At 46.3% G+C, this 24625-nt stretch overlaps 1 protein-coding gene across 4 annotated transcripts in view; it reads right to left on the reverse strand.

Moving 5' to 3' along the window:
• LOC142575924 (uncharacterized) overlaps positions 1–24625 on the reverse strand; it is a 350863-nt gene that overhangs the window by 191139 nt on the left and 135099 nt on the right. For 2 of the 4 annotated variants that reach the window (XM_075685726.1, XM_075685729.1), the window contains 2 exons: positions 15240–15304; positions 12929–13810 (listed from right to left, as the gene is read on the reverse strand). In XM_075685726.1, coding sequence (XP_075541841.1) covers positions 13705–13810; positions 15240–15304 — 171 coding nt within the window. In that variant the 3' untranslated portion in view covers positions 12929–13704. Of the gene's footprint in view, positions 1–12928; positions 13811–15239; positions 15305–24625 lie in introns of those variants that run through there. The other 2 variants (XM_075685728.1, XM_075685727.1) reach the window with 1 other exon arrangement.

Consider the following 24625-nt stretch of genomic DNA (forward strand, 5'->3'; position numbering starts at 1 on the left):
AATAGGGAGCGGTGAGGATTGCCGCCGAGTGCAGTTTAAGATACGAATGAAGAAATAAAGAACTCGCCCCTTTCTCCTCCCCCTCCCCCGCACACACATGCAACACGTACGCACCCACGTCAACTAGCGCACACACACGACAGATAGATAAAGATGAGCTTTGACTTAGACAACTGCGCAGCCGGAAAGAAAACTTAATGTGCCCGCAGCATTTCCCCCAGAAAGCTGACGGAACTGCAAATATATAACAAAATATAGAGCTGTGGTTCGTCCTCATCGCGACGCCAAGAAGCACGGTTACAGATAATTTCGTCCTGCGCATCCTGAACGCACAGCCGTGAAATTAAAGAAAGCAAGCGAAACTTCACGAGACACGCGAGCAGCCAAGCCTTGCGCGGACTCTTGATCGTGGACGGGAAAGTGCTTCAGGAGAGCTAACGTTGCCATCACGCGGGGCGCGACGGTCCACGAAGATGCTCCGCGACAAACAAAGAAGAAGCCTTTGCGTGCGACACACGAAGTAAGTATACACGCAATGAAAAAAAGAAACAAAAATGTGCCAAAGGAGAGTCTGTTGTTCGAAGAATCCTCTAAACAAATAAGCGCGTGGCCTTGCGCGCACAACTAGGACTGCGTGGTCTGCCCTTGGACAAAAAAAAAAAAAAAGAAAAGAAGCAGGAAACAAAAAAATCCAATGTAAGTAGAAGCGAAAGTGACAGGAGTGGGAAACTGGGAACGAATGGCAAAAAGAATGGCGAAGAAACGAGTGGCGGCAGAGTCGAGCGGACGCTCGAACGTCTTCATTCAAGGCCAGGGCGGAGTTCTCTCTCTCTCTCTCTCTCTGTCTCTTTCGAAAACGCGAGCCATCGGATCAATACCTGCACACGCTCTGCATGCCCTCGACAGGCGCGTCTTTATATGCGAGCTCCCCGGGATACCCAGTCATAACACACCTGATTGAAGTCAGGTGGCCGGTTATGCCGCTTCGTTCTGATATTCGTCGATCGGAAAGAGAAAACCCCCTCTCCGCGGTGGATTTGCGCCTATGCAGTTCATCTTGCTTCAGATTAGTATTAACCAAGTAGGTGGAACATACTCGAAAAAAAAAATGTTTACCCCTTAACTAAGTTACACACGTGTGTGATGAGATTAAGAGTGTATAGGGCTACGTGGATGAAAGGTCGCGAGTACGACTCTGGCGGAGGCAGAGTTCCGACGGGATAGTGAAGTCCAATAAACGTCCGCACGTTGAGGACTCGATGCACATTAGATAACTCTAGGTGATCCATTATGAGTGACCATTCTCGCAATTTCTTAGACATTTACGACGCTTGATAGGGAAAGAAGGAAACACCTTAGAAGAACACAGGAAAAATGAAACGATTCGGTAAACGTCGGTCCTGCGTCTTTTCTCTCCTGTTGTCTGTACCGCGTTCTTCTAAGGTGTATCCTTTCTTTTTTCGCAAGTGCTGGAAATATATCAGGTGTCTTTGTTCTATATAGTGAGGATTTCTGCATTAAGTTTGATCTCACTACTTTTCTTCCAACATTTTAAACTGAAATAATTTGACTGTTCTATAGAAAGTTTAGTAATGGCTACAGACGCTCAACAGGAATTTTCTACGATGTCAACAAGGAACTTTAGAGTCCCTCAATCCCTGCTGTTTCACTTGTACCTTCTCGTTATTACAATCAATCAATCAATCAATCAATCAATCAATCAATCAATCAATCAATCAATCAATCAATCAATCAATCAATCAATCAATCAATTTGCATATTCTCCGCTAAGCAATCCGTATCAACACAGAAGCTGTCGTTAATTCGTACGTTAATGTGGGTAAGCATCACCTGTCGGTAATACGAGGTCGCATAATAAATTATACGATTAATGTTTCCACAACGCCCGCCGCAAAATTCAACCGCTAGCTATACAGGGCATTGAGAGAACTCTCAGGCTTGCCTCGACGTGAAACTGTGGGGAAGTTCCATGACTGGGAGAACATTCATTGTCTGGTTGGTTCCCATGGAACGATGCGGAGATAAAGGCGCTGCGTGACAGCTTTCAGAAAGGTGGCTGTTTTCATGTAGGCGCGCTTTGAATGAGGAGCGCTTCTCGAATGGCCAGAAATGCTAGGAAGGCTAATTGATTTCTACTCGTTTAGTTTTGCCGTCTGAAAGCAGCGCCTGGGCTATGAGAGGTACTGGAAGCCTCCAGAATAATTTTGACCTTCTGGGGTTCTTTAACATGTATAGTTGATGAGACGTGGAGTCTCACGACTATTGCTTTCTTGTTTCACGACACCTATAGTTGCTGGACGCCACACATGGGCGTCCACGTCAGCGATCCCTCATGCATATTCGCCAGGCTAAGCCGGCCTCTAGTGATACACTGACATCGTATAGTTATAACAATTCCTGAAAATAAACTGGAAACCGCCAAAGAAGAGCGATTGAAAACCACGTTTGTGGTAGTGTAAACAAGCACACAGATATATGTATTTCCAGAAAGTGCGGTCCCCCGGCCTTCGCCAGATGCTGCCTATATGTACAGTCATTATCAAAATGAAAGGGAACAGCGGTTTTTTTTTTTTTTTTGGCACGGTGATAACTCGTGGTGCCTGGGCTCAATGCTAGGAATGCGATACATCAAAATAAGTTTTCCTGTTGAAAGTTATGTATCATTGAATACTTTCATGAAGAGCGTGTGTGCTTAGCACCTACGGGTTTCTGAAAAAAAAAAAACATGTAGATGTTGCCTATCATATTGATGACTACTGCACATATCGTTTTATTACGTCTTTGCTCCCTCATTACGTACCTCTACTACCTGAGAGTTATGTTATCGTCTTTGATTTTCGTTTTCTGTTCTTTTTTTCGAGCTTAACATTTCTGCTTAGGCCGAAATTATCCAGCATGAAATAAATAACAATAATAGAGTTGCCAGTTACTGTACCTTTATCACTCCGACACGAAGAAAAAAGAAGTTCTTGGTCAGAAACCAAGCCATGAAAAGGCAAAACAGACAATTAAAAATATGTAATGACGGAAGTCACCGCTCGGAGTGCTCATGTATACCTCGCAAGCTATATGTATACGCCGTATTATAACGTCCTATTACTACGCCACTTGCCAGAAATAGCATTCTGGCAGCAGCCAAAAGCAGGAAGCGGATTCGAGCGCAGTAGATTTTCCTTTCGCTATATGCTTTCTTGGTTACTTTTCTGAGGACCAAAATGCTCTGATGCTTCAGTTTTTGGCCATAAAGGCACAACATACTCATATCTATGAATACATTATACATCGTTTCATATAGAAGAAAGGAAAAAAGCTTCCCCCGCGCAGATTTTTTAATTGCCATCAAAAATAAGGTTAGACAAGTTAAACAGTAGCGAAGGAATATGCCAGATCTGCATAGCCTGGTTGCTCGTACAATGAGTCCCGTTTGAGAATTAGCGTTGTGCACCTTAGGGCAAGATAGTGATATCGCTTCTCCTCAGTGGATTATAAATAAGTTGAGGCATTCTCTGAGGCCCTTAACTTAGGTCTAGGCGCATGCCTTTGTATTCAACATCCATCCGTTTGCTTCTTTTAAATCCTACGTTTTTTTACCGGAATGCCACGCGTACTGTCGAGGAAGCGGACTCTTGCGGATGCGGAGAATCTATTGAGAATCTTTAGAGTCTTTGTCTCCGTCACGACGTGGAACCTGAGTGGCTCCGGACTGCATCAAACTGGCTGGATACGAGACCGTTTTCCTCAACGAAGATCCTTGGATCTTGGCCATATACGCGTCGCTGGCGCAGAAAGCGACGAGAGCGTCAGTGCACTATATGTCGGCAGGTCATCGCGACCGTTTTAGACGACGGGGGCCGAGTTAACAAACATAAACAGATGTGTGTTGACTCATGCTCCACATCTAGTTGCTATCTTTCACCAAGTAGCTCCCGTTTCGAAATGCGCTTTGAATGAGGACGCACTGAACAGCGCACCTGTAGATATCAGGTGTCTTAAGCTCTGCTGAAAGGCAATGCTAATATTGCCGGCGATACCAACAATGCTATAGTAGATCCGCCTGCAGCCAACAACATGCTCCCCTTCCTCCACAACAAGAAGCACTCCTACCGTTTTACACTAGCCGCGCATCATCACGTGTGCCCGGAACTAGTGCCCTTTCTTTCCTCTTCTCTCGGTCTTTCTGTCTACTATCCCCTTTCCACAGTACAGGGTAGCAAACCGGACGCGCGTCTGATCAACCGCTGTGCCTTTCTTGTCTTCTCTCTCTTCCTGCGTATTTAAATAGACCTCTCATGCTTCATGCGTTTGAGCTCGGTTTCATTCCAAGTCGCTGAGTGACCGTACTTCCATTTTCGTTTCATTTATTTTCGGTGTTATTTTTGAAGCCGGTCCATCGCCTATTTATTGCTTAAATGAGTAAAAAGAAAGAACAGCTTCAGTCGTCACGGATGACGCCAATGCCTGATATAACCGCAACACTTTAAATCAAGAAAAAGAGAAATCTAGAAAAAGGCGGCCTCAAAGTTTGCCAGATAGCAACGTTTTGATAGGACAACAAATCTGCTTAAATATTGCAATAGATGTTGGCTATTCAGGCAACAGGACGCTGAGATGGTTATCAATAGCTTCTCACGCATGCAAGTGTGGTGATAATAAGCCGATAATTTCGCGCGAGCCTTTTCACTAGGAAAACTAATTCGCAACAAAGTGAAAACAAATGAACTTACTCCGCTTCAGTCGTGTTAAGGAACAACAATTAGGCAACAAGTGCAACTGCTTTTCTTAACTCTTCAATCGTGCAAGTGAACTTCAATCAACGCTATGCTGTTCTCGTGCCGCAAATCTTTTGGATATTAAAAGGTCCCCGGGACTAATTACAAACTTTGATTTTGTTTCCGGTGTGAAATCATCCTAAAACACTACCATTTTGCTGATTAACTCGAATTGCAAGAATAAACGCGATCTACACCTCTCGGTTTACCTTTTCTATACTAACAAAAAATACGAATCCATATACACTCAAGACAAGCTATATGACGCCCAGTGTGCTTTCAACCTTTGCCGCCTGTGCGCGCACTCATTCATGTGAAGTCACCTATGGTCTGATGTGCGCGGAAGGAATTAAATAAATAAGCACCAAATTAGTAAACGATCACAGCTACAGTGGAAGAAAGCGCGCCTATTACGTCACGGAACGATCACTAATCGCAAGGCTGAGTGCGCAGTTCACTGCGTAGAAGGTGACGCATATGTTTTTTGAATTTGCTACGACCCGTCAGACGCGACGGCGTATTTGTCTGAAAGGGTTAGCAGGTGGCGCCGATGTTCAGTGCTCGAGAAAATAGAGAGCAGAATGTGTAATCAATCGTTTGTTTGAGATCGTCCTCATAACTTCCCAGCGCGTGAGGTGTACACTGCTCCTGCCGGCGAGATATCACAACGTTTTAGGTGCGGTTCTTTTAGTACGGAAAAAAGAAAACACACAGTAACACTATATACAGCATGTCTGCTTCCGCGTAGACGCGTACATGATCACAGTGAGGTAATCTGTACTTATGGCGAGGAAAGACTGGACTATTCATACTTATCATTTCAGTCTTTATTGGAGCGCCTTTCCTACAGGGGCCCCTTCCCGGGTGGAGCGTCACCATGCCTCGGCGTGAACGCGCGAACGCGCTCGTGCCAGTGCCGGCGCGTTCGCCGTCGTCGACGTCTTCTTCCACAGCTGGCTCCGATGCCTCTCATCGTGCCAGCGTTCCCATACTGCCCCCTCCCTCTGCGAAGGCGCTGACGGCACTGGCCCCAGTGTGCGGTGGTTTCGGTATCAAATTCTTTGCCTCGATATATCGCGAAATCAAAACACCTATTTAGCTGCGCTCAAATTTCGTTTCAGGGAGTATCGTAATCGTCGGTAATTCTTTTCTTTTTTATTACTACTTCGTCATTATTGTTGACATCCATAGGGACGCGACACCCTGTCTAGGAGGCTCACCATCGCCGACGAATTCATAAAAGCTCAGAAGCAATCTCAGAACTATTAGCAACGCAAGGAACGTGTTGCTACCTCTCGTAACTCTTAGGCGCCTCCCACAGAAGGCTAACTGCGTGAAAAAAAGGCAGAAAAAAAAGGCGTTGCTAAGCATGCCCCTAGATATGCCCACCCTTCATGTAAAACCCCAATGAGGTATTTGAATTATGAATAAATAATAAATAAATGAATAGAAGGATGGATGGACGGATGAATTAATTAATTATGTATGTATGTATGTATGTATGTATGTATGTATGTATGTATGTATGTATGTATGTATGTATGTATGTATGTATGTATGTATGTATGTATGTATGTATGTATGTATGTATGTATGTATGTATGTATTCACCTTTCCAACGCAGTAGCAGAAACGATATGTAAACCCTAAATGCAGTCACTTGAAAGGGCTTTGCAAGATATAGGGAAAATCGGCTGTAGAGGACGTTACAGTGGCGGACATGATGAAGAACGGTGAGGATACTGTGGTCGAAAAATTTGCGATCATTTATTTGGAATGGGTCATGATCTCTGATTTGTCGGTGACATGAAAGAATAATAAATTAGTTCCAATGCATCAGAAGAATTATGTCAAAGAATTCAGGTTTTGCAGGCCAATCAGCTTGCTGCCATACCGCACAAGAGAGAAAGAGAATTTATAAGGGAAATGCAGGGAGTTTAACCAGGCTGAGCCCGGTAGGCTACCCTGCACTGGGGAAGGGGGAATGGGTATTGCAAGAGGAGAGGGAAAAAAGAAATTCGCAGTTTTCAGTGTTACACATGCAAAATACCTGCTATACAAATTTAGTACAGAATAAGGAAGACCTGCAGACTTGAGATCAATGCAAGCTGCTAGCTTTAGGAAAGGAAAACATAAAATCGATTGCATTCACGCCATGAAGGAGGCTATTGAGAAATCTGCGGAATGCAATTAAACCCAATCATATGGCCTTCATAAATTACGAGAAAACATTCGATTTAGTAGAGATACCAGCTGTCATACAAACATTACAGAGGCAAATGGGATGGAAGCACACGAGAGTATCCTCAAAACTTCTCCAAGGATTCTACTATTGCAAAAAGTCGTTATAAATTGATTATCGGTTACTAAAAGCACCAGGCAAGAATACACAATATACACATACATTCTTGTTCACAACACATCGACAAAAGGTACACAAAATTTTGCCTTGCACACTTTTGGGGGTAAGATATAATCAGGAGTGCCTCAAGAACATGCTGCTGTAGTCCATGCTGTCATACTTCTCAACTTTGCAGATGAATTACGGGTGATTGAGAACTTTAGCCTGTATATTGTAACGAATAGAACTCTGCCTAGTCTTTAGGAAGGATGGGATTGAAACAGAAGTAGAAGATGGGAAGGAGGAAAGGGAAAAGGAAAGAAATAAACAAAATGACAAGCTACAAAGAACGAAGTAAAAGCAACGACAAAGAATGAAGTGCGCCAGTAGGAATACAACAGACACGCAGGAACAGAAAGAAAGAAGACGCAGGTCGCATTGATCACAGAGGTTCGTACAAAGGTACGAAATTACAAAGGTTCGTAAAAATAAAAAAGAACATAAAGTAGGAGACAAAGCTCGTCCTTCGTAAAGGAAAAAAAAAATTCTCTACAAACGGGAAACCGAATAAGTTTGTTTGTAAGAAAGTAAGCAAAACGGAATGCAGCCTGGTGGAACGCAGCGAACAAAGACGTATCGCTCGACACGAGAGAGTCTCCCTCAGGACTTGTCGGCACTTTCGCCACCTGCCAGATGTTAATCAATTCATTATTATGAAATGCGCAGCATTTCTTTGCCTATAGTCCAAGCTGAGGTCAAACGCGAGGCCGTCCAGGGTCACAGTTTACCGCCGATGCGCCCCCTCGCTGGCCGATATATTGGCCCTATCGCACGCCGCTACTGGCTTGGGCGCCTCGCTTCACTCGCCAGTGCGGGTGTGCGTGGCACAAATAGATGCGGCTCGGTTGCACTAGCTGCGCTATGTCGCGCGTAGGCGTCTATACTCGCAGATACAAGTATGGGCGCTCGACAGCATCAAGCGGAAGAGGCGCGCAAGAGCGCAAAGGATCTGCAGAGACTGCGGATGCGTGCGATGCGTACCCAAGCGGCGAGGCAGGAGCCGAAGCGACCGGTCGACCAGATGCGCGACGTCGAATGACAGCGGCACGCCGAGACAACGGCTGCTTGAGACCAAGCGGAGCCGATTGAAGAAGCGCCACTTGCAGGACGCAGACGCGTACTTTCGCAAGCACTTGGTCGAGCACGGATTCGGTGCGTCCGAGACTGAGCCTAATAAGCGTCTTAGACCGCCTCCGGTTCCGATCGTACCGTGTCCGAATGTCGCACAGCCCGCGCATGTGGCGGAGCTCGAGCGAGCGCTTCCCCGGGAGGACGCGGGTTCGATCGGGCTTTGCACAGGGACGAAACGCTTCGCGTTATATAGATAATCACCGAGCATCGTTTCCGCCGCGGCAATATTTTATTACTGTTATTTCACGTACAGCCACAAATACTGTAAACATGACACGCACGCTTTAGAAAAAAAAACGAACATTATTCGCATCAGAGACACATATTAGAGCCAGTGTGAAGCGAAGCGGTTGAATAAATGCTTTAAAACTGTTGCTGTTCTGCAACGTATATTGCGCGTAGTGAACATGCGCACCCGCATGGAAAGACGGCAAGACCCGCAGATTTTCACCATATGACAAAACGCGAGCGCGGATTACACTACCTACGAGATTAGCTCATCTTACTCGGCGAGAAAGAGACACCGGGTAGACGCGCCAAACACCGCGAAAGATGAGATAGAAAGCTATTCGCTCTAATAAAGGAATTATGCGCTTGATAGCTCATATTTATTGCCGTCAGAACAATAACTATTGTCTGTTGTTGCACTGAGTAATTTTGTAGAGAACAGAGCCAGCCACTGGAACATCTGCAAGGGCAGTAGAGATGGGGCTAGAAATATATACAAGGCGATTTGTTATATAAGTGCTGTCCTGTGTGGCAGCGATATGCGGTGTCGAAATCAACGCCCCAGCGACGGCTCTCTCTGTGCAGCGAAAACCGATCTCGGAGGCGATGCTTTTGCTGAGTGCATAAGCCGGAAGCGATTTGGGCGCCGGAAACACGTCACAGACACAAGACGACAGCAGCCGAAGGAACCCTGGCCAGCATGCAGCGAAGTCCGGGAGGGCACGCTAAGAAAGCTTCGGTTGCATGTCTCGCACTTTACAATGGTCATACATTTGACATTCGTGTTCGCCCTTTCTCGAGTTTATCGCAACCTCTGCGATTAAAGATTCCTGTAGTATTTTTACTACTGCTGTCATTCATGTTTCGCCGTTGCTTTTCCGTTTTAATTTCTTAACCCCCCCCCCCCCCCCCCACCCGTTTGTGCGCGAGAGGAGTGCCATCGCCACCAATGCCTCCAGATATTCACGACATTCTCAAAAAAGAAAGCATGATTGCATGAATCAATGCATCGACAAACAAATGTGCTCTGCTTACCAATGTCTTTTCTATCGTACCAGCAAAGCGGAGATGCTGATCTTCATAAGGTGCTGAAGAGCTTTGAGGAGCTAAAGTGCAGACGCAGTGTACGGGGCATCGGGAGGGAGTGGGGAGAGGGATGCTCATTGTCAAGAACATTGGGAAAAGGCATTCTTGCGAGCAGTTCTGACGTCCGTACGTACAGACGCCCGAAGTCGCGCTCTCTCGCGCTCCTGACAAGCCGCATTCCGACTGGGCCCCGAGCGCGGAGTCAGGGTTGTCACTCCCTCGGTCCATCATCCAGCGTACTTAGTGCGCAGGCACAGCGCTGCCGTGTAAACAATGAGTCTTGGTCGAGGGCCGTCGGTATCGTATAAATATGCGTTTCTCAACGGGCGCGCGCGTGCGTAAGCTGTTTACGCGGAACCATCGACCTCCCGCTGGCAACCAGCGGGGCTCCCACGAGATGCGCAAGTACAGACTACGGGTGTACGCGTGTCGGTGTCTCTTAGGAGTCGATTTACAGCCATACCTTGAGGGTTTCACGCCTATGCGGCAGCGAAAATAAGCTTTTAGAGGAGGGCGGATACGTTTTCTTTTTCTGAGCCAGTTTAGAGTTAAATATTGATAGGAGCATTCATATATAGACAATTACCGGAATGTAGTGCGCTCCGAAGTTCGTTCCAAAGCATTATTTGCAAAAAAAAAAAGAAGTTTCAACCGCGATTTGCAGCACCGTTGCGCTGTTAAGTCTGTGCCAGCTTGTGTCCCGAAACTTATCTTGTGTGCTTTGTTTCACAGAACTCGGTGCACTTTCTCGTTTCTTATTCGAATTTTCTTTACGGAGGTATACCCCAACTAATTTATTGGCCATTGCCACACAGAAGCGTCGAACGATACGAAAATTACTGGGCTGAAGTGTGCTTGCCACTGGTGCTATTTGAGACACCTTTATCTTAATAGCTGAAATTTAGGCTATGACATTTCCGGTTGCTTGTTATAGTATTAGGTATATTCTGGACCGCGATTTAGAAACGACGGATCGCAACTGTTAGCGCACCGGCCTATAGAACAGGCAATCGATTGCAAGCCCGAGGGTGCGTCTCTCTAGCTATTTATTTGGTAACAATAATTAGCTACCATTCGTCTTCTCTACTAGAATTCACTCTACCTGACCTCATCTTTTGCCTACAGTTGCTCCAACGAACTATTGTAAGCCTCACTAAAATATTTCGGCGGACGCTAACGGATATGGAATGACATTTCGAAGGAATCCTTGCAAGCGGAAAATAACAACACTGACCGCCACTAGAACTGCATCTGAAGCCGCTTACATTTTATTATACTCATTATGGCAACCTTAAACATGTGATCATCTGATTTGACGGAGTTAGCCTAAACAAAAGATATCCAGCTAAGTGAACTTTCATAAATCAGACTGTTGCAATGGAAGATGAGTGTGAGCGTCTGAAGCGACTTGGTGCTTAAGAAATGACGCAAGCATATGAGCAGCGATAGCAACCTCGGCATTACAGCGCCAGCTTCACATGACGTCAAAAATTTCAGAAGCGCTTCCTAGAAGCTAATTAATTGCTTGCAGACAAGAAAATGTCGCTTTGCATCCCCGCGGTAAGGTTAAGGTTCTTGCACATAAAAAAAATACGAAAGACAGCAAAAGGAAGACAAAGATATATTAGAAAATAAGCAAATTCACATAAGTATAGTTTACACACAACTGCGGCTCCAAGCGTGATATTATAACCTTTTAAACTAACCACTCGACGCTCACTTGCAGCCACCAAAAAGCGCTACATGAGGCGAACAAATGTATCGAGGCACAAGCAGGACAACTTGTTCCATTATATTTTCGCTAAACATGGAGAGTACTGGCCACCGCAAGATTGAAGTTAGAGTGTTCATAGCGAAGCAGGAGAAACCATTTAAAAGCGCACCGAGATAAATCAAGATGCATGAGTCGCGCCTTGCACATGTAGAGGGAGGAAAATAAATCAAATAGACACGCTTCGATGTTTACGCAGCAAACGCCTTCAACGTGTACTTTATTCATAAACATCAAATAATAAACAGATACGAATTTGATGCACTTTTGCATTAAGGAAAGAGCGTTGACGTATGGAACGCCGTGAGCGTTATACTGCGTAACTGCTACAGAAGGCTTAGCGATCGCTTAGAGCATCACACAAACACAAGGGCGTTGGAATGTGAACAGAAAAGCAAGATGGCGATGTCTTCTTCATATTACTTCTTGCATAGAGGAGCTGCAAGAGCCTTGGACGATTTACGTGCGCACATGGATTACACAAGTGTCCCTTGTGAACTCCTATTTTTGTGGCTGAAATTTTATTGCGATAGCAACTATATGGACGTTCCAGGCGCATTTCTGCCGTCGCTGTCGCCGTGAGGTTCCGTATGAATGAAAGTTTGTGAGGGTGAGCCGGTGAACGCGGTTCAACCTAGCGTGCGCGAGTGAGGAACGCGGCTCGGATGCGTGCCTTCTCCTGTAGCGCGCGAGGGGCAATAGGGGTCACGCGAGGGAGGAGGGGTCTTCTTCTCCGGCGGCGGCCAGAGCATCTCGATGTCCTCCTCGCCCGCCACTCAGAATGGAGACATTGCGGCGTCCACTTTTGGCCACGCAAAGCGCGGACGCCTTAGTAGACGCTCTGGCGGACGCTGTAGGGACGCGTTGCCGGCGATCGTGTGTCTTGAAAGCAATATGCGACGTGGTCAAAGTGCGCGCCCGTGCGGGCCTCGTCTTCAAAACGATCTGCGATGTTTGCAGAGTGCGCGTAGCCGGTAGCTTCGTATGCGCTGTGCTTTCGACGTTTCGTTCGCGTTGAAGCGAGAGATGTACGGAGGTCGATTGGCTCGCGGCTGCCGCCGCGATTCCTAACTCCAACGTCTTCACAGACAGTTTTTAGCTGTCACTGAGTGAGATGTGTTCATGTTTACATGTGCGCGGTTGGCACCATGCTTGTTAAGTTAAAACACGTTGACGGGCAAGTTGGTTTCAATCCATGATACGATGAGGGCGAAATGCGAAAACACCCGTGTACTTAGATTTAGGTGCACGCTAAAGAACCCCAGGTGGTCAAAATTTCCGGAGTCCTCCACTAAGGCGTGCCTCATAATCAGAAAGTGGTTTTGGCACGTAAAAACCCCATAAAGAAATCCATGATAGAATGAGTAAGCACGACTGAACAAGGACGTAGAAAGAAGCAGACACGCAATGACAGCGCTTTCTCTGCATGTGTTTCTACGATCTCACTGGGTCACGCTCACACATTCTATCATTGTTAATTTAGTTAGTAAGCGAATGTTTACAAGTTTATATGGCCGATAAAACTAACATCCTTACTTCGTACAGCGGCCTACTAATTTCCTATCGCAATCGGTGCTTCGCCTTTCCGGCGGAACTGCGAATTTTTATCTCGCGCTGACGTCATGGTGATCTTTCGGGTCTTAGACATTTTGCACACTTTGGTGCGATGTTATTTTAAATGCGTAAGCATTTCGACGCCTATCCAACGACGAAAAAACGTCCGTCCGTCACGCAAGACGATAGGTTTCAAGATAGGGCTCGCAGAAGCGAGCGAATTGACCGTCGTGCTGCCTCTCGCTTCAACGTAAACTTGGAGGCGAGGACACAGCGCGCACGAATGTATCAGCACTCGCTGCACTGTGTCCCCATTGCAAATCGCTTTTAAGATACGCCTTGCGCGGCCGTGCCATACGCAGCCGCCGCCGGAGCATACGGTTGGTCATATGATTGGTAATGGCTTTATGCGGACGAATAAGGCGCTAGAAATCGATAATGGCTTATTTTGTTGATATCATTTTAATGTCATAATATCTTTCTCGCGTTAGTGACTTTCTACGCCCTTTGCTGTGAACTCAATTATAGTATTTCAGCTTGATCAGAGACTAATAATTATCCCACGTCACGCGCTCAATCCGCATTACCCATGATTTATATTGTTTTATGTATTACATTGCGTTTTTCGTTGGAGGAACACGTATTTGTTGTGTCCAGTTCTTAGTTTTCTCGTAGTGTGTTTCACTGTAAGCTTCCTGAGAATGCTATAAAATTATAATTTTCATAGTTTTTATTTATGCTGTTTACTCGTTTAGCACTCTTCTTAAGTCACGATTTGGCATAGCGAAGCCTTTAGTAGCAAATTTCCTCCCAATCTTGCAGTCCACGAACAATGACAAACAGGTTGTTCTATGGAAAAATAAAAAATACAGAATTGTTCTCAGTGAGATAACTTCGACTCTTTAAGCTCTAGACGAAGTATTCGCAAAAGCATAGCGCATGTATAGAGAAGTTCGTAAGAAATGAGACCAGATCTCTTTTGTTACGAACTTCCATCGCGATGGCCAACGTGCAATAAACAAAAGCGGCCAGCCAATAAAACGCAGTTGCTGTCAAATAAAACATTACGAATTAGGGCCCTGCATCTTAATCGAACTACACAATAAGACCGCTCGTAACGCAATACGCTTTTGAATGCGCGATTCCTCTAGCGCGTAGCAATGGAAGCATTAGATGCAATGCCCTAAAGGTTGAGCGTTTTGTTTCAGCAACTTTTATTGGAGGCAGCCATCTTTCCGTATAATTCACAATCGTTGCAAATAAATGCATGCACTAGCGCGGTGCCTCCAAGAAAAAAAAAACAATTGTACAAGGTCACTTTGCAGCCCTTCTGACTAAACGGGCTGGCTAGCAATGGCAGTGTTTTGCAGCGAGTTATTCACCGAGTGAAGTGAAACTTATGAAGGTCAGAGTGGGCCGAACACCTCACTCACCACTCTTCAGTCTTGATTGTTATCGCCAGATTTTACGCTTGACTGTGCTCGCTGAGCACAGCCCAGCGGAATAACGGCCGTAATTTGCTGTCGAGGTGAGACAGAGTGTGCCGAAAGTCTACAAGTTCATTTACGTCTCATGAAGGGGCGCACACGGGTTAGAAATGACTGCAGTGAACACCTAGGTCAACAGGCTCGTGAAATTAAAAACATTTAAGACACTTGTGCATGCGACAAAGCTTCTATTTATTAAACCCTAAAAAAAGAAACATATGTAAATTTGCCTGCGCGTGCACTTGGTATACACAGGTATCGCGCTGAGGGTGTCTGCGTTCCTTCATGTGAATGCTCAGCAAGTCAACGGCATCCAGCACACCAATAATCCACTCGTGTTTCCCATGTCCATGCCCGCAAAATAAATTGATAAAAGCTTGATCCAGCTACATGTTGAGTTCAATTTGTTTCTTCGAGCTATTTAACACATTAGGCTTATAAATACGTATAGGGCAAATCGAAAGTACTTTGGTTAGATTAAAAGTTCGCAGCATATAGTTTCGTTATGTTGAGGCTCCACTGTACTCTGCTGTGGAACGGGAAGCGGTTGGGCAAGGCGAAATGTCAGTAGTTGGGTTTCCTTCTGTGCATAACGACATTCAAATACACCATCTATTTCAATTAATCGTTCTGGAAGGTTCTGTTAATTTTACGGCCGTAGTAAATATCTGCAGTCCTTTACAAGTGAACAGCATTGCAAGTTCGCGATTAACAGACTTCTCGTCCCGTGGCGCGCGCCGCGCACGACCATTGTTGTTCTTGGCGCCTCACAATGGCAGAATGTCACATACCTTATAAGCTGACGACCGACCTCTGACTTGGACGTGCAGTAGCGATGTGTCAGTGCAAGGGTACCCTGAAACGTAACAGAAAAACACGCCTCACGTTAGTAACTTCTTCAAATGACTTATCGACGCCACAGATGTCAAACATGCATTTTACGAAGTAGTCAGTCATTCATGTTCATTTCCTCAGGCTGATTTGCCATACCCTGCTTCATTTTGAATGTGACAGTGAAGTGGAAGCTACAGCTGGTACTGGCCAACCAGGAGCGAGGTATTGCGAAATCGTATGACCCTCTGCGTGACAGCGTCGTCGTGCACTCCGTTTACAGTGAAGTTTCGAGTGCACAGCGCAACGTTATTTTGAACTTACACGCTATATATTGGCAGGGAGGTTTTGTTGGGGGACGCTGGTAGTGCGCTACGTACTCGGCTACGCCGTACGCTACGGCGTCGGATGCTCGCAGAGCGAGAAACGAGGTGCCCCGGGCGAAGTAGCGGGAGCAAGGCGTTCGACCGCGAGTGCTACTTTCCCCTGATGAGAGGATGCAACGTAATTGTGTTCAGCTTGTGTTACATATTTGTAACACTTACTGGTGACAATCATGCTGCGCCTTTAGGTAGTGCATTAAGTTCTCGCATGTGTCGTTTAGGAGGTCGACCTAAAGCGCCACGCGTGCACTTTACACAGCGGCTCGTTATGCCTTGCGAGAAGTCTGACCCCTCCAAACGTATAACTTAATACATTACGAAGTGTGCAGCAGGCTTTCGCTTTCACGTTTTACAGGCGTGTAACATGCTGCCGAATTTTCATTACGTGTCCACGAGATTTTTTGCACATCGTCAAAGCGTTTTCTCGCGCAAGTCGTACTGAACATTTTCTAGAGCATGAGCTTTTTCTAGAGTTATTCCCGCACACTATTAACACGGCGTTATAACAGTTACACCGAAGAACGACACGTATCGCCGCAGTGATAAGTCACGTTGAACTGGAAAGCAAGTCACATTGCGATTAGGAGTAAAGTATTAGATGCACCATGTTGTTTAGTTGCATGGCATTGTTTTTTTTTATCATGCGAGAGCTGGGCCATCTTCACTTCAATGGTGAACCAATTATCTGGCGGCGCATCATACATCCCGTCTGCCACTGTCGTAACTCCCTTAAAAACTCGAACATCTTCCTCTAGAAGGTGCCCAGTGCACAATGACCCACAAGGAAAATGAGGCACCTTCACAATCCGATCAAAGACCGTGACAGGCAAGATATTTCGCTCCCTCACCAACTCTCTCTCTCCCTCTTTCTCTCATATGCACTTACGCACACGCACACACGCAAGCAAGCACTCACTCCCTCTGTGGAGACGATGTGTGAGAGAGAGAAATGGATGCACAGAAAGGCAGGGAGGTTAACCAGAGGTAGTTCCGGTTGGCTAACCTGCACGGGGGAAAGGCTAAGGGGGATAAAAAGAGAAAGAGAGTGGAAGGAGGAGATAGACAGAAAGATAGACGAGCACGAAAAACCGCGTACACTACCGAGTGGTAGGGGGTGGCGTTCTTAAGTCTATCGTTTAGCCCTGTAGACCGCAGGAATCTTAATAACGCGAGTAAGGCCTTCAGTGCGGATGTCCTTTGGGAGTACTCACCTAAATCTTTGAATTCTAATAATGGATGATTGTCCAACTGGTCCAGTACTCTGCACATCACTAGTCTCTGGGCACTATATCGCGGGAAGACATAGATAATGTGTGCGAGCGTCTCATCGCTTTTGCATGTGTTGCACGTGAGGCTGTTGGCCATTCCAATAAGGAAAGCATACGAGTTCGTAAATGCAACGCCTAGTCACAGACGGTACAGCATGGTCTGTTCACGTCGTGGTAACCCAGGCGGCAGGTGCATCCGTATGTTCTGAAACAATGAACGCAACCGACACATGGTGATAACGTTGGAGTCCTACAGTAGCAAAGTAGATTCACGGGACATCAGTCGCAGTCCAGCCGCAGCGTCTGTTCGCGAAAGTGTAATCGAGACACGTTGACCACTTTCACGTGCAGATCGGGTGGCTTCGTCGGCATGATCATTCCCGCTAATGCTGCAATGTCCTGGAAGCCATTGAAAGATTATGTTGTGTCCCTTGTCGTGGCTGCAATTATATATGTGTCGAATTTCTGAGGCCAGTTGTTCATTGGGTCCGTGGCGCATTGGGCTTTGTATGCACTGAAGGGCTGCCTTAGAGTTACTAAAGACTCCATTGTTGTAATGGTTCCTGATTAGTGAAATCAAGTGCAGCACGGAGTGCCGCAAGTTCTGCACCCGTCAATGTGGTGTGACATGAAGTTTTTAATTTGATTTCTTCATATTTTGCTGAGATGATTACTGCAGCAGCAGAGCTGTTGAGTTTTACCGAACCATCTGTGTAGCCATGTTGCCGGAATCTGTGCACGTTGTGAATGTGTGCCAAAGTTGCTTGCGTCAAAGCTTGCAACGACGCTCCAGCTTTCTTTCTGATGCACTTGCAGTTGCGGCCGGTGCAGACACCACAATGGGTCTGATAATCATGTAGCAGGCGTAAATTGTGATGACAAGTACGACTGGGGAGGTATTCTGTAAGAGTCCACCTAGTGGACATGTCCATTTCGTCTGGTGCTGAAGTCCTGATTGGCTGTGGCACCTCACTGCTGCGGACGCCCGCAGACCAGCCCAGCTAATGAAAACTTCAACAGCAGACGAAATGGACATCTCCACTAGGTGGACTCTTACAGAATACCTCCCCTGATGTCTTACGATACTCCTGGCAAAAGCAAGGGTCTTTGCTGGAAAGCAAGCAAGATGGGGTGAGGGAATCCGAGTCAAATGTCGGATGTGTGTTCTCAGGACATCTGTATCAACTTATGCTGTCAAAGGAGCGTCTCTGGCAATGGCCACTGTCGCAATCGAGGACGTACTGTTTGGAAGACCGAGGCAAGTCCTGAGTGCCTGCGCGTGCGCACTCTGGAGTTTGCGGATGTTTGGAGTGCAAATATTTCCTCGCACAGGTGAGCCGTGCCTCAGGAAGCCAGAAAACAGTGCTTCATATAGTTACAGCACTGATGGCACTATTGGGCCCTAGGTCTTCGCGCCGAGAAATGCAAGAAGGTCCACAATGGCGGCCAAACGCTTTGTCATGTACGATACGTGAGGACTCCAAGACATGTGTCTGTCAATGATGACGCGAAGAAATCGGTGCGTTCTTCTGTATCGTACAGTTTGGTCATTAATCCGCGAAGTATATGATGCTGGAGCTTTCACTTGAGACGATGTGAACGTTGCGAAACGTAATGGGGGTGGAGGAGAGTTTAGCTTGTCCCAGTGAAGGGCGGCGACAACAAGGCAAATGTCGCCGCAAAGGCCGGATGAGAAAGGTATTAAGCTGGAACTTTATTCAAATTGCGGAAATAACCGAATAACGGCACGAGTGCCTGAAAATAACATGAAAACAGAGAACAGGATACATGCTGTCGCGGACGCTGCCCCCTGATCTATCCGTACGAATAACAGGGCAGCCGGCAATCGTTTTCTCGATTTGCTGATTCCACGATGCTTGTTTCTTATCTCATTTGTGTTGACCATTGTTTACCCGCCTCTTACGATGTGCGCAGTGCCATCACGATCGCTTTTAGCAAACTGATCAACATAACAATACGCCTGAAAATGGAAAAAGAAATATAACGTGCATGCGGGCCAGCTCGTGAATCAGAGTCACTAAGATTGTGAACTGCGACAGGAACCAACTTTTAAAAGAAACGAAGCGAATAAATTCGAACCGCCACAGCATTTTTAACGTAGATGCCGATGATTCTTCTTGTCATTTTTTTATGGGGCGTCCTAACCTTGCAGAACTCAGCAATCAAGAAAATTAATGCGGTGAAAAAATCATGGGTGGCCATACTCGTGGCCCCGCAATCGGAGGACCAGCGCAACTTGGTGTATCAGGCCAGGGAACCGGTAATGATCAACGACTGTACTGAGGCGGTCGCCTGCCTTTGGTGAAGAACGAAGCATTCTCATTCACTGGTTGGGATCATTAAACGTATGCTCTCTCTCTTTCTCTCTCTCGTGATGCCAGGGCGTCCCTGAGCTCCATTTCTAGTGCATTTTTTAAGCCATATTTCTAGTGCTTTAAGCCATATTTTGATGTTGTTTGTGCCCATAATTTTGTTAATGTTAGCACTCAGTATGCTGTTCTGCGGTTACGATTTTTGTTGTTGTTCCTGTTCTTGCCTTAGTTTAACCGGGAGAGAACCAGGACACTTTACAGTGGAAAGCGAGAACCCTGGTTCTCTTCCTTTCTTAGGTATCTTCGTGAAAAGAGAGCGACGCAACCTGTCTTTTCCGCATTAAGAGAATCGACGCATACATGGCCATATCTCCACTTTAATTCTAATCACTAAACCTGCCATAATTTTTCTGTTCTCCGAAGCCTCGTCAAGAGAGCCAACAGAATTTGCGTCCCACCGCACCTCCAGAAGGGAGAAAAGAACACAGTAATGCGTGACCTTGGGATGAGCGATTATGCAAAGTCACTTTATTCACCGCGTCCTCCGCCGACAGAACGAGAATGAAAGGAAGGCGGCGGCTGCCGAACGCCTCCCCACCCTCCCACCGTTCCCGCCCCCGGCAATGGCACTGTGGTCCGATACCTATACGTTCGAGGCATCAGCCAGACATTCGCTCGTGCGGCGCGAGGGGCAGGGTTCGTCGGCGCTCAGAAGCCTCTCTCTAGCCTCCTGCCTCGTCCAAAAGACCACGTTCCAGTCGAAAAGGCGCACGACATTGTGTACAAGATTACCTGCAGCGAATCCCGCACGCCGTACATTGGCGAGAGTAAAAACGTGCATTCTGGATGGAATTCGTCAACGCAAGAGCGACATTCGCTACCTAAACAAAGAACGCAGTGCTGTGGCGGAACACCGCGAGCTTTTTGATCAGCGGGTTGGCCCCGACGGCGCTGTCGTCTTCGGGAGGGAAAACAAGCACCTGCGGCGGCTCCTTTTGGAATCCTGGCACATGCAGAAGACGGAAGGTAACATCAATCGATGTTACCGTCAGGAATATTTCCCGCCGTTTACTCTAAAGGTGTGCGAAAAACGCCAGCGCGCCTGTCAATGTGGCCAAACCCTTATAAGCACTGATACGCTTCACGCCATCTCACCTCTCAAGAAGGCGCAGTTCGGGCTCCGAGACGCAAAGTATTTGAAATAAGCTTTGGTTGCAGTTTGCTGCCATCGGCTGGTGACCCGCAGCGTTGTTTGAAAAGCCCAATCAAATGCGGTCCTCGTTTATAGGATGTCACTTTCTTTTGATTTCAAAGCGAATAGCATTGCCTGCATTGAGCAGATTTTTCGGATCAAATTTGCTAACAAGAGGCGAGGAGCACGCTCAAGTGGAGATGGTTTCAATGGGGCCGAGCCAGTAGAGTGAAAGCAGATAACCGGATGAGGAGGGTGGTGCCGGCGTCTGCGATTGGTCCGCTTCCCCTTACTTAGCTTGTGGTGGCTGGTCGGAAAGCTCGGCGGCGTGCAACGGAAGGTTAAAAAATGCCAGCAGAATGGATCCTCAGCAAAGAAGAGTTTGCAGAGTGATGTCGCATACGTGCCGAAAGGGCTCGATAACGCTATACTGCCACGGAAAAATGTTTATTATCCCCAAATAACTTCATGCTTCGCGTCGCCTCCCAGTTGGTGGTGCCAGATCAATCAGCGGGCAGCCATCTTTGATTCCTTTTGAAGCGGAGCAGCTTCCGGCTATTCAGAAAAAAAGTTCAGTTTTGTTCGGCATATTAATGCGTCTTTAACGCGTACACGTCACTTCGACGCGCTGAGTTTTCACGGTTTTATGACCTCGTGTGACAGACAGGCGAAGTGTGCGCAGACCGAAAACGTTTGATCAATGGAAGATAACTGTGTCAAAAAAGGCATCGAATCAGAATTATTTTTCTTTCGTTCGGTATGATCATGCATAATCACTTCTGCACACATCATATACAATCCAAAAACGATCCCACAACATTCGCATGGAAAGGTTGTGGGATCGTTCCCTACCTGCGGCAAGCTGTTTTTTCACCTACTTTCATTTCCATTAATTCATCGTTTCTTTATTTCATTTATTAAAGAGAAGTAATTTCCGCTACGTTGTCCTTTGTGTCTGTGTTTGTCGGCTTATTATGATATGACTTATCCGTATTAGTGGCTTTTGTGCCACGTTACTGTCCGTTCTCCCGTACCTTCCCACGTCAGTAATAAGTTTGAAATATAGAACAAGGAAAAGCTGGAGAGCAAATCTTGTTGACAAGGAACATAAGGCCACCAGAAAGGGTCAGCATTTAGTGAAGGTGTGTAAGAATGTGGGCGCCAAACTTAAACATTTAGTTTCAAGATAACTTTGTTTATAACGCTGCCGTATTCATTGTAGCAGCAGCTCAGGCTGTGTTCAACCATTGGATAATCTTACTATTCATTCAGAGATCAGAGTATACGAAATGACTCGGCAAGTGAATTTTATCAACACCCGCCGTGGTTCCTCAGTGGCTATGGTGTTGGGCTGCTGAGCACGAGGTCGCGGGATCGAATCCCGGCCAAGGCGGCCGCATTTCGATGGGGGCTAAATGCGAAAACACCCGTTTATTTAGATTTAGGTGCACGTTAAAAAACCTTAGGTCGTCGAAATTTCCGGAGTCCTCCACTACGGTGTGCCTCATAATCAGAAAGTGATTTTGGCACGTAAAATCCCATAATTTAATTTTAATTTTTTTCCACAACATCCAGACGTCTCTTGTGAAATAATCCGTTACGAAACTGTCCGTGCGAGTGGCATAACGTAACCTGGAAATCATCAATTTCTGCGAAGGTTGCACAATTTTGAATACAGCGCGTACGAATTAGTATGAATGGTGATTCAATTGCCAAAAATGTAATAATGTTCGAGATGACAAAATTGTACTCGTCGCTCAATGGCGAACCAGTGTGTTTGAAAACGTTCGAGCTTCCAGTGCAGAAATGAAAACAGAATATTTATTTCTTCTTTTCAGAGCAGGCTACAAACAAGTCGAAATATGATAAGGGTAGATTGTTTTTTTGTTTTGTTTTTAAATAAACGCAAGGCTAACTTGGAAGTCTATACAGCTGTGTCAACAAACTGCGAACGTGGAACAAATAGCTTATATTGGACCATCGAGGCGGCCAGCGGGGCATGCGAATGAATCCTCTTTTATGCGGCTGGAAGTAATTAATAACTGTAGCAAGTACATATGTTCCGTCTTCATCGAATATTAGAATAAAAAAGGAGAGTGCACATAAAATAATTATCAAACAGAGGTATTACTGGATGAGAAATCACAATTTTGAGTATTCGCATATCTGCATGTTATCTACTCGTATAGTCTTTCAATCCCGATAGACTTTCGGTGCTATATCAGTCTTTTACGTCATAACATAATGTCAGAAAGGGCGCTTGAACCCGCAGCAGAGCTGTGCAGCGCTTTTACGCACGAATCGTTTGCTAACGCCGAAAATAGACGACAGGCAAGGAAGCAGCGGTCATGCCCAACGTTGTTCCCGAGGCATTGCGAAAGGCGTTTAAAACATTAGCGCGAACACGCGTCGAGCGCGTGTTCGCGCTCGACGCGTGTTCGCGCTGTATACAGCGAATACAGCGCGAACACGAATAGTACAGTCGCTGTATACGATTTCAGTTCGCTGATTTCATATTCAGTTCTCACATAACTGCTCGATTGACGTCAGCGCGTGTCGGTGTCTGCGGCATTAACCCATGCTTTGATGTCACAATGTAGCTGCCCTTTCGTTCCTAACCAATGTTTCAGAACACGGTTTCTATGAAAATTACGATTCAATTTTATCGCTAGAATATTGGACCGGTATTCGTGCATCTGTGCAACAACTGTGCTCTTCGTAATTATAAATATACACAAAAACAAGCCTTTACTTCGACGTTTCGGCCCAGGCTGAAACATAGGTCGTTGTTTCTCGACCCGGGTTTTTTGTTCTTGTACGTGCGCCTGAGCGTCTTTGCGACTTATTAACAATCAAATCAAAGGAAGAATTACTTCTGTATACATATCCAACGGCAGCATTTCTCTGCCACCATTGGGGCTGACGGTTACAGGGCGCGTTCGTCGACCGCCAAAGTCCACTGCGCATCTCATATGAATACGCGCCGGTTTCGTCTCGCTGGCTCACCGAAGCGTCGCTCACATCGATTGCCACAGCGCGTGGCATCTGCATGACTTCATTCTTTTTTTTTTACAGCGATGGTCGTCATGGAGGCTCACTCTCAGTCATTGTGATGTCCGTTGCTGGCGCCTGTGTTTGTCATAGGAATCCCCAAAATGCCTTGCCGGAAGGTTATGAAAAAAAAAAAAAGGAAGGAAGAAAAACTTTGTAGGCTCCGAGTGGACTCGAATTCTGTTCGCACAAAGTAGCAGCACTCGGAGGTTTCAACTCTCAGCCATATCGTCAATGCTGCTGCAGAAGAAATACACGTCGACCTGGAAAGCGCAGCCGCGCTGCTTATTTATAGCCTGACCTCAGATGATCCGCAGCTCGCTTATAAGCTATAGCACCGAGGTGAAATAACTCGAATGAAGCCAGCAGCAGGATGGGAGAGACAAAAAGGCAACAACAGTCCGTTTCTCTAATTCACACAGCGGAAAACGCCACCTCCATAGACGGATTGAGCTGCTCCACTCTACAGGAGATTGCTCCGCGCGCACCTGCGAGTGTTTACAACAGTTGCGGCACCAAACAGTGCAAGACTTACTGCGCAGGCTATTGCGCAGATGCTATAGAACAGAAGAGGAAAATTATTCCTCGACAGCGACGATTGGCTGGTGCCACGGTCTGCAGCTGATCAACACGAAGCTGGAAGAATTTAAACGAAGGCAGCGGTGAAAAGGAAAATGCAGGATACGAAACCGAGGCAAAAAGCCACGTCCCTCCACAATAGAGCGGCGCCACGTTTACAAACACAGACAACATAGACTAAACAGTCGACATCAAAGAAACATATTCTTATAACCAGATTGCTCCCGTGCTGTTGCGAATGCTTACACCAACCGTTATTAGACGAAGTAGTACAGTGCCTACTTCCTATAAAATTGCAACAACTATACAGTCACTACTTCGCATTATGAGCACAGCAGCAATTTGTCTTTCTCCACCTTTTCGCGACTCTCTCTTCAAATTTACATGGCCTACTTCACTTCGATCCTGGAACGGTATATTGGCAAGCTTCCTCCAACTTTCTATTTTCCTTGTATGTCTCTATATGGTGCAAATCACATATGCCGTGCGTCGACATCAGACGCACGTCCGATATCGGCGTCGTTTCTGAGACGGTTAACG

Source organism: Dermacentor variabilis, chromosome 3, assembly GCF_050947875.1.
Source record: "Dermacentor variabilis isolate Ectoservices chromosome 3, ASM5094787v1, whole genome shotgun sequence".
In the NCBI taxonomy this organism is placed as follows: domain Eukaryota; kingdom Metazoa; phylum Arthropoda; class Arachnida; order Ixodida; family Ixodidae; genus Dermacentor; species Dermacentor variabilis.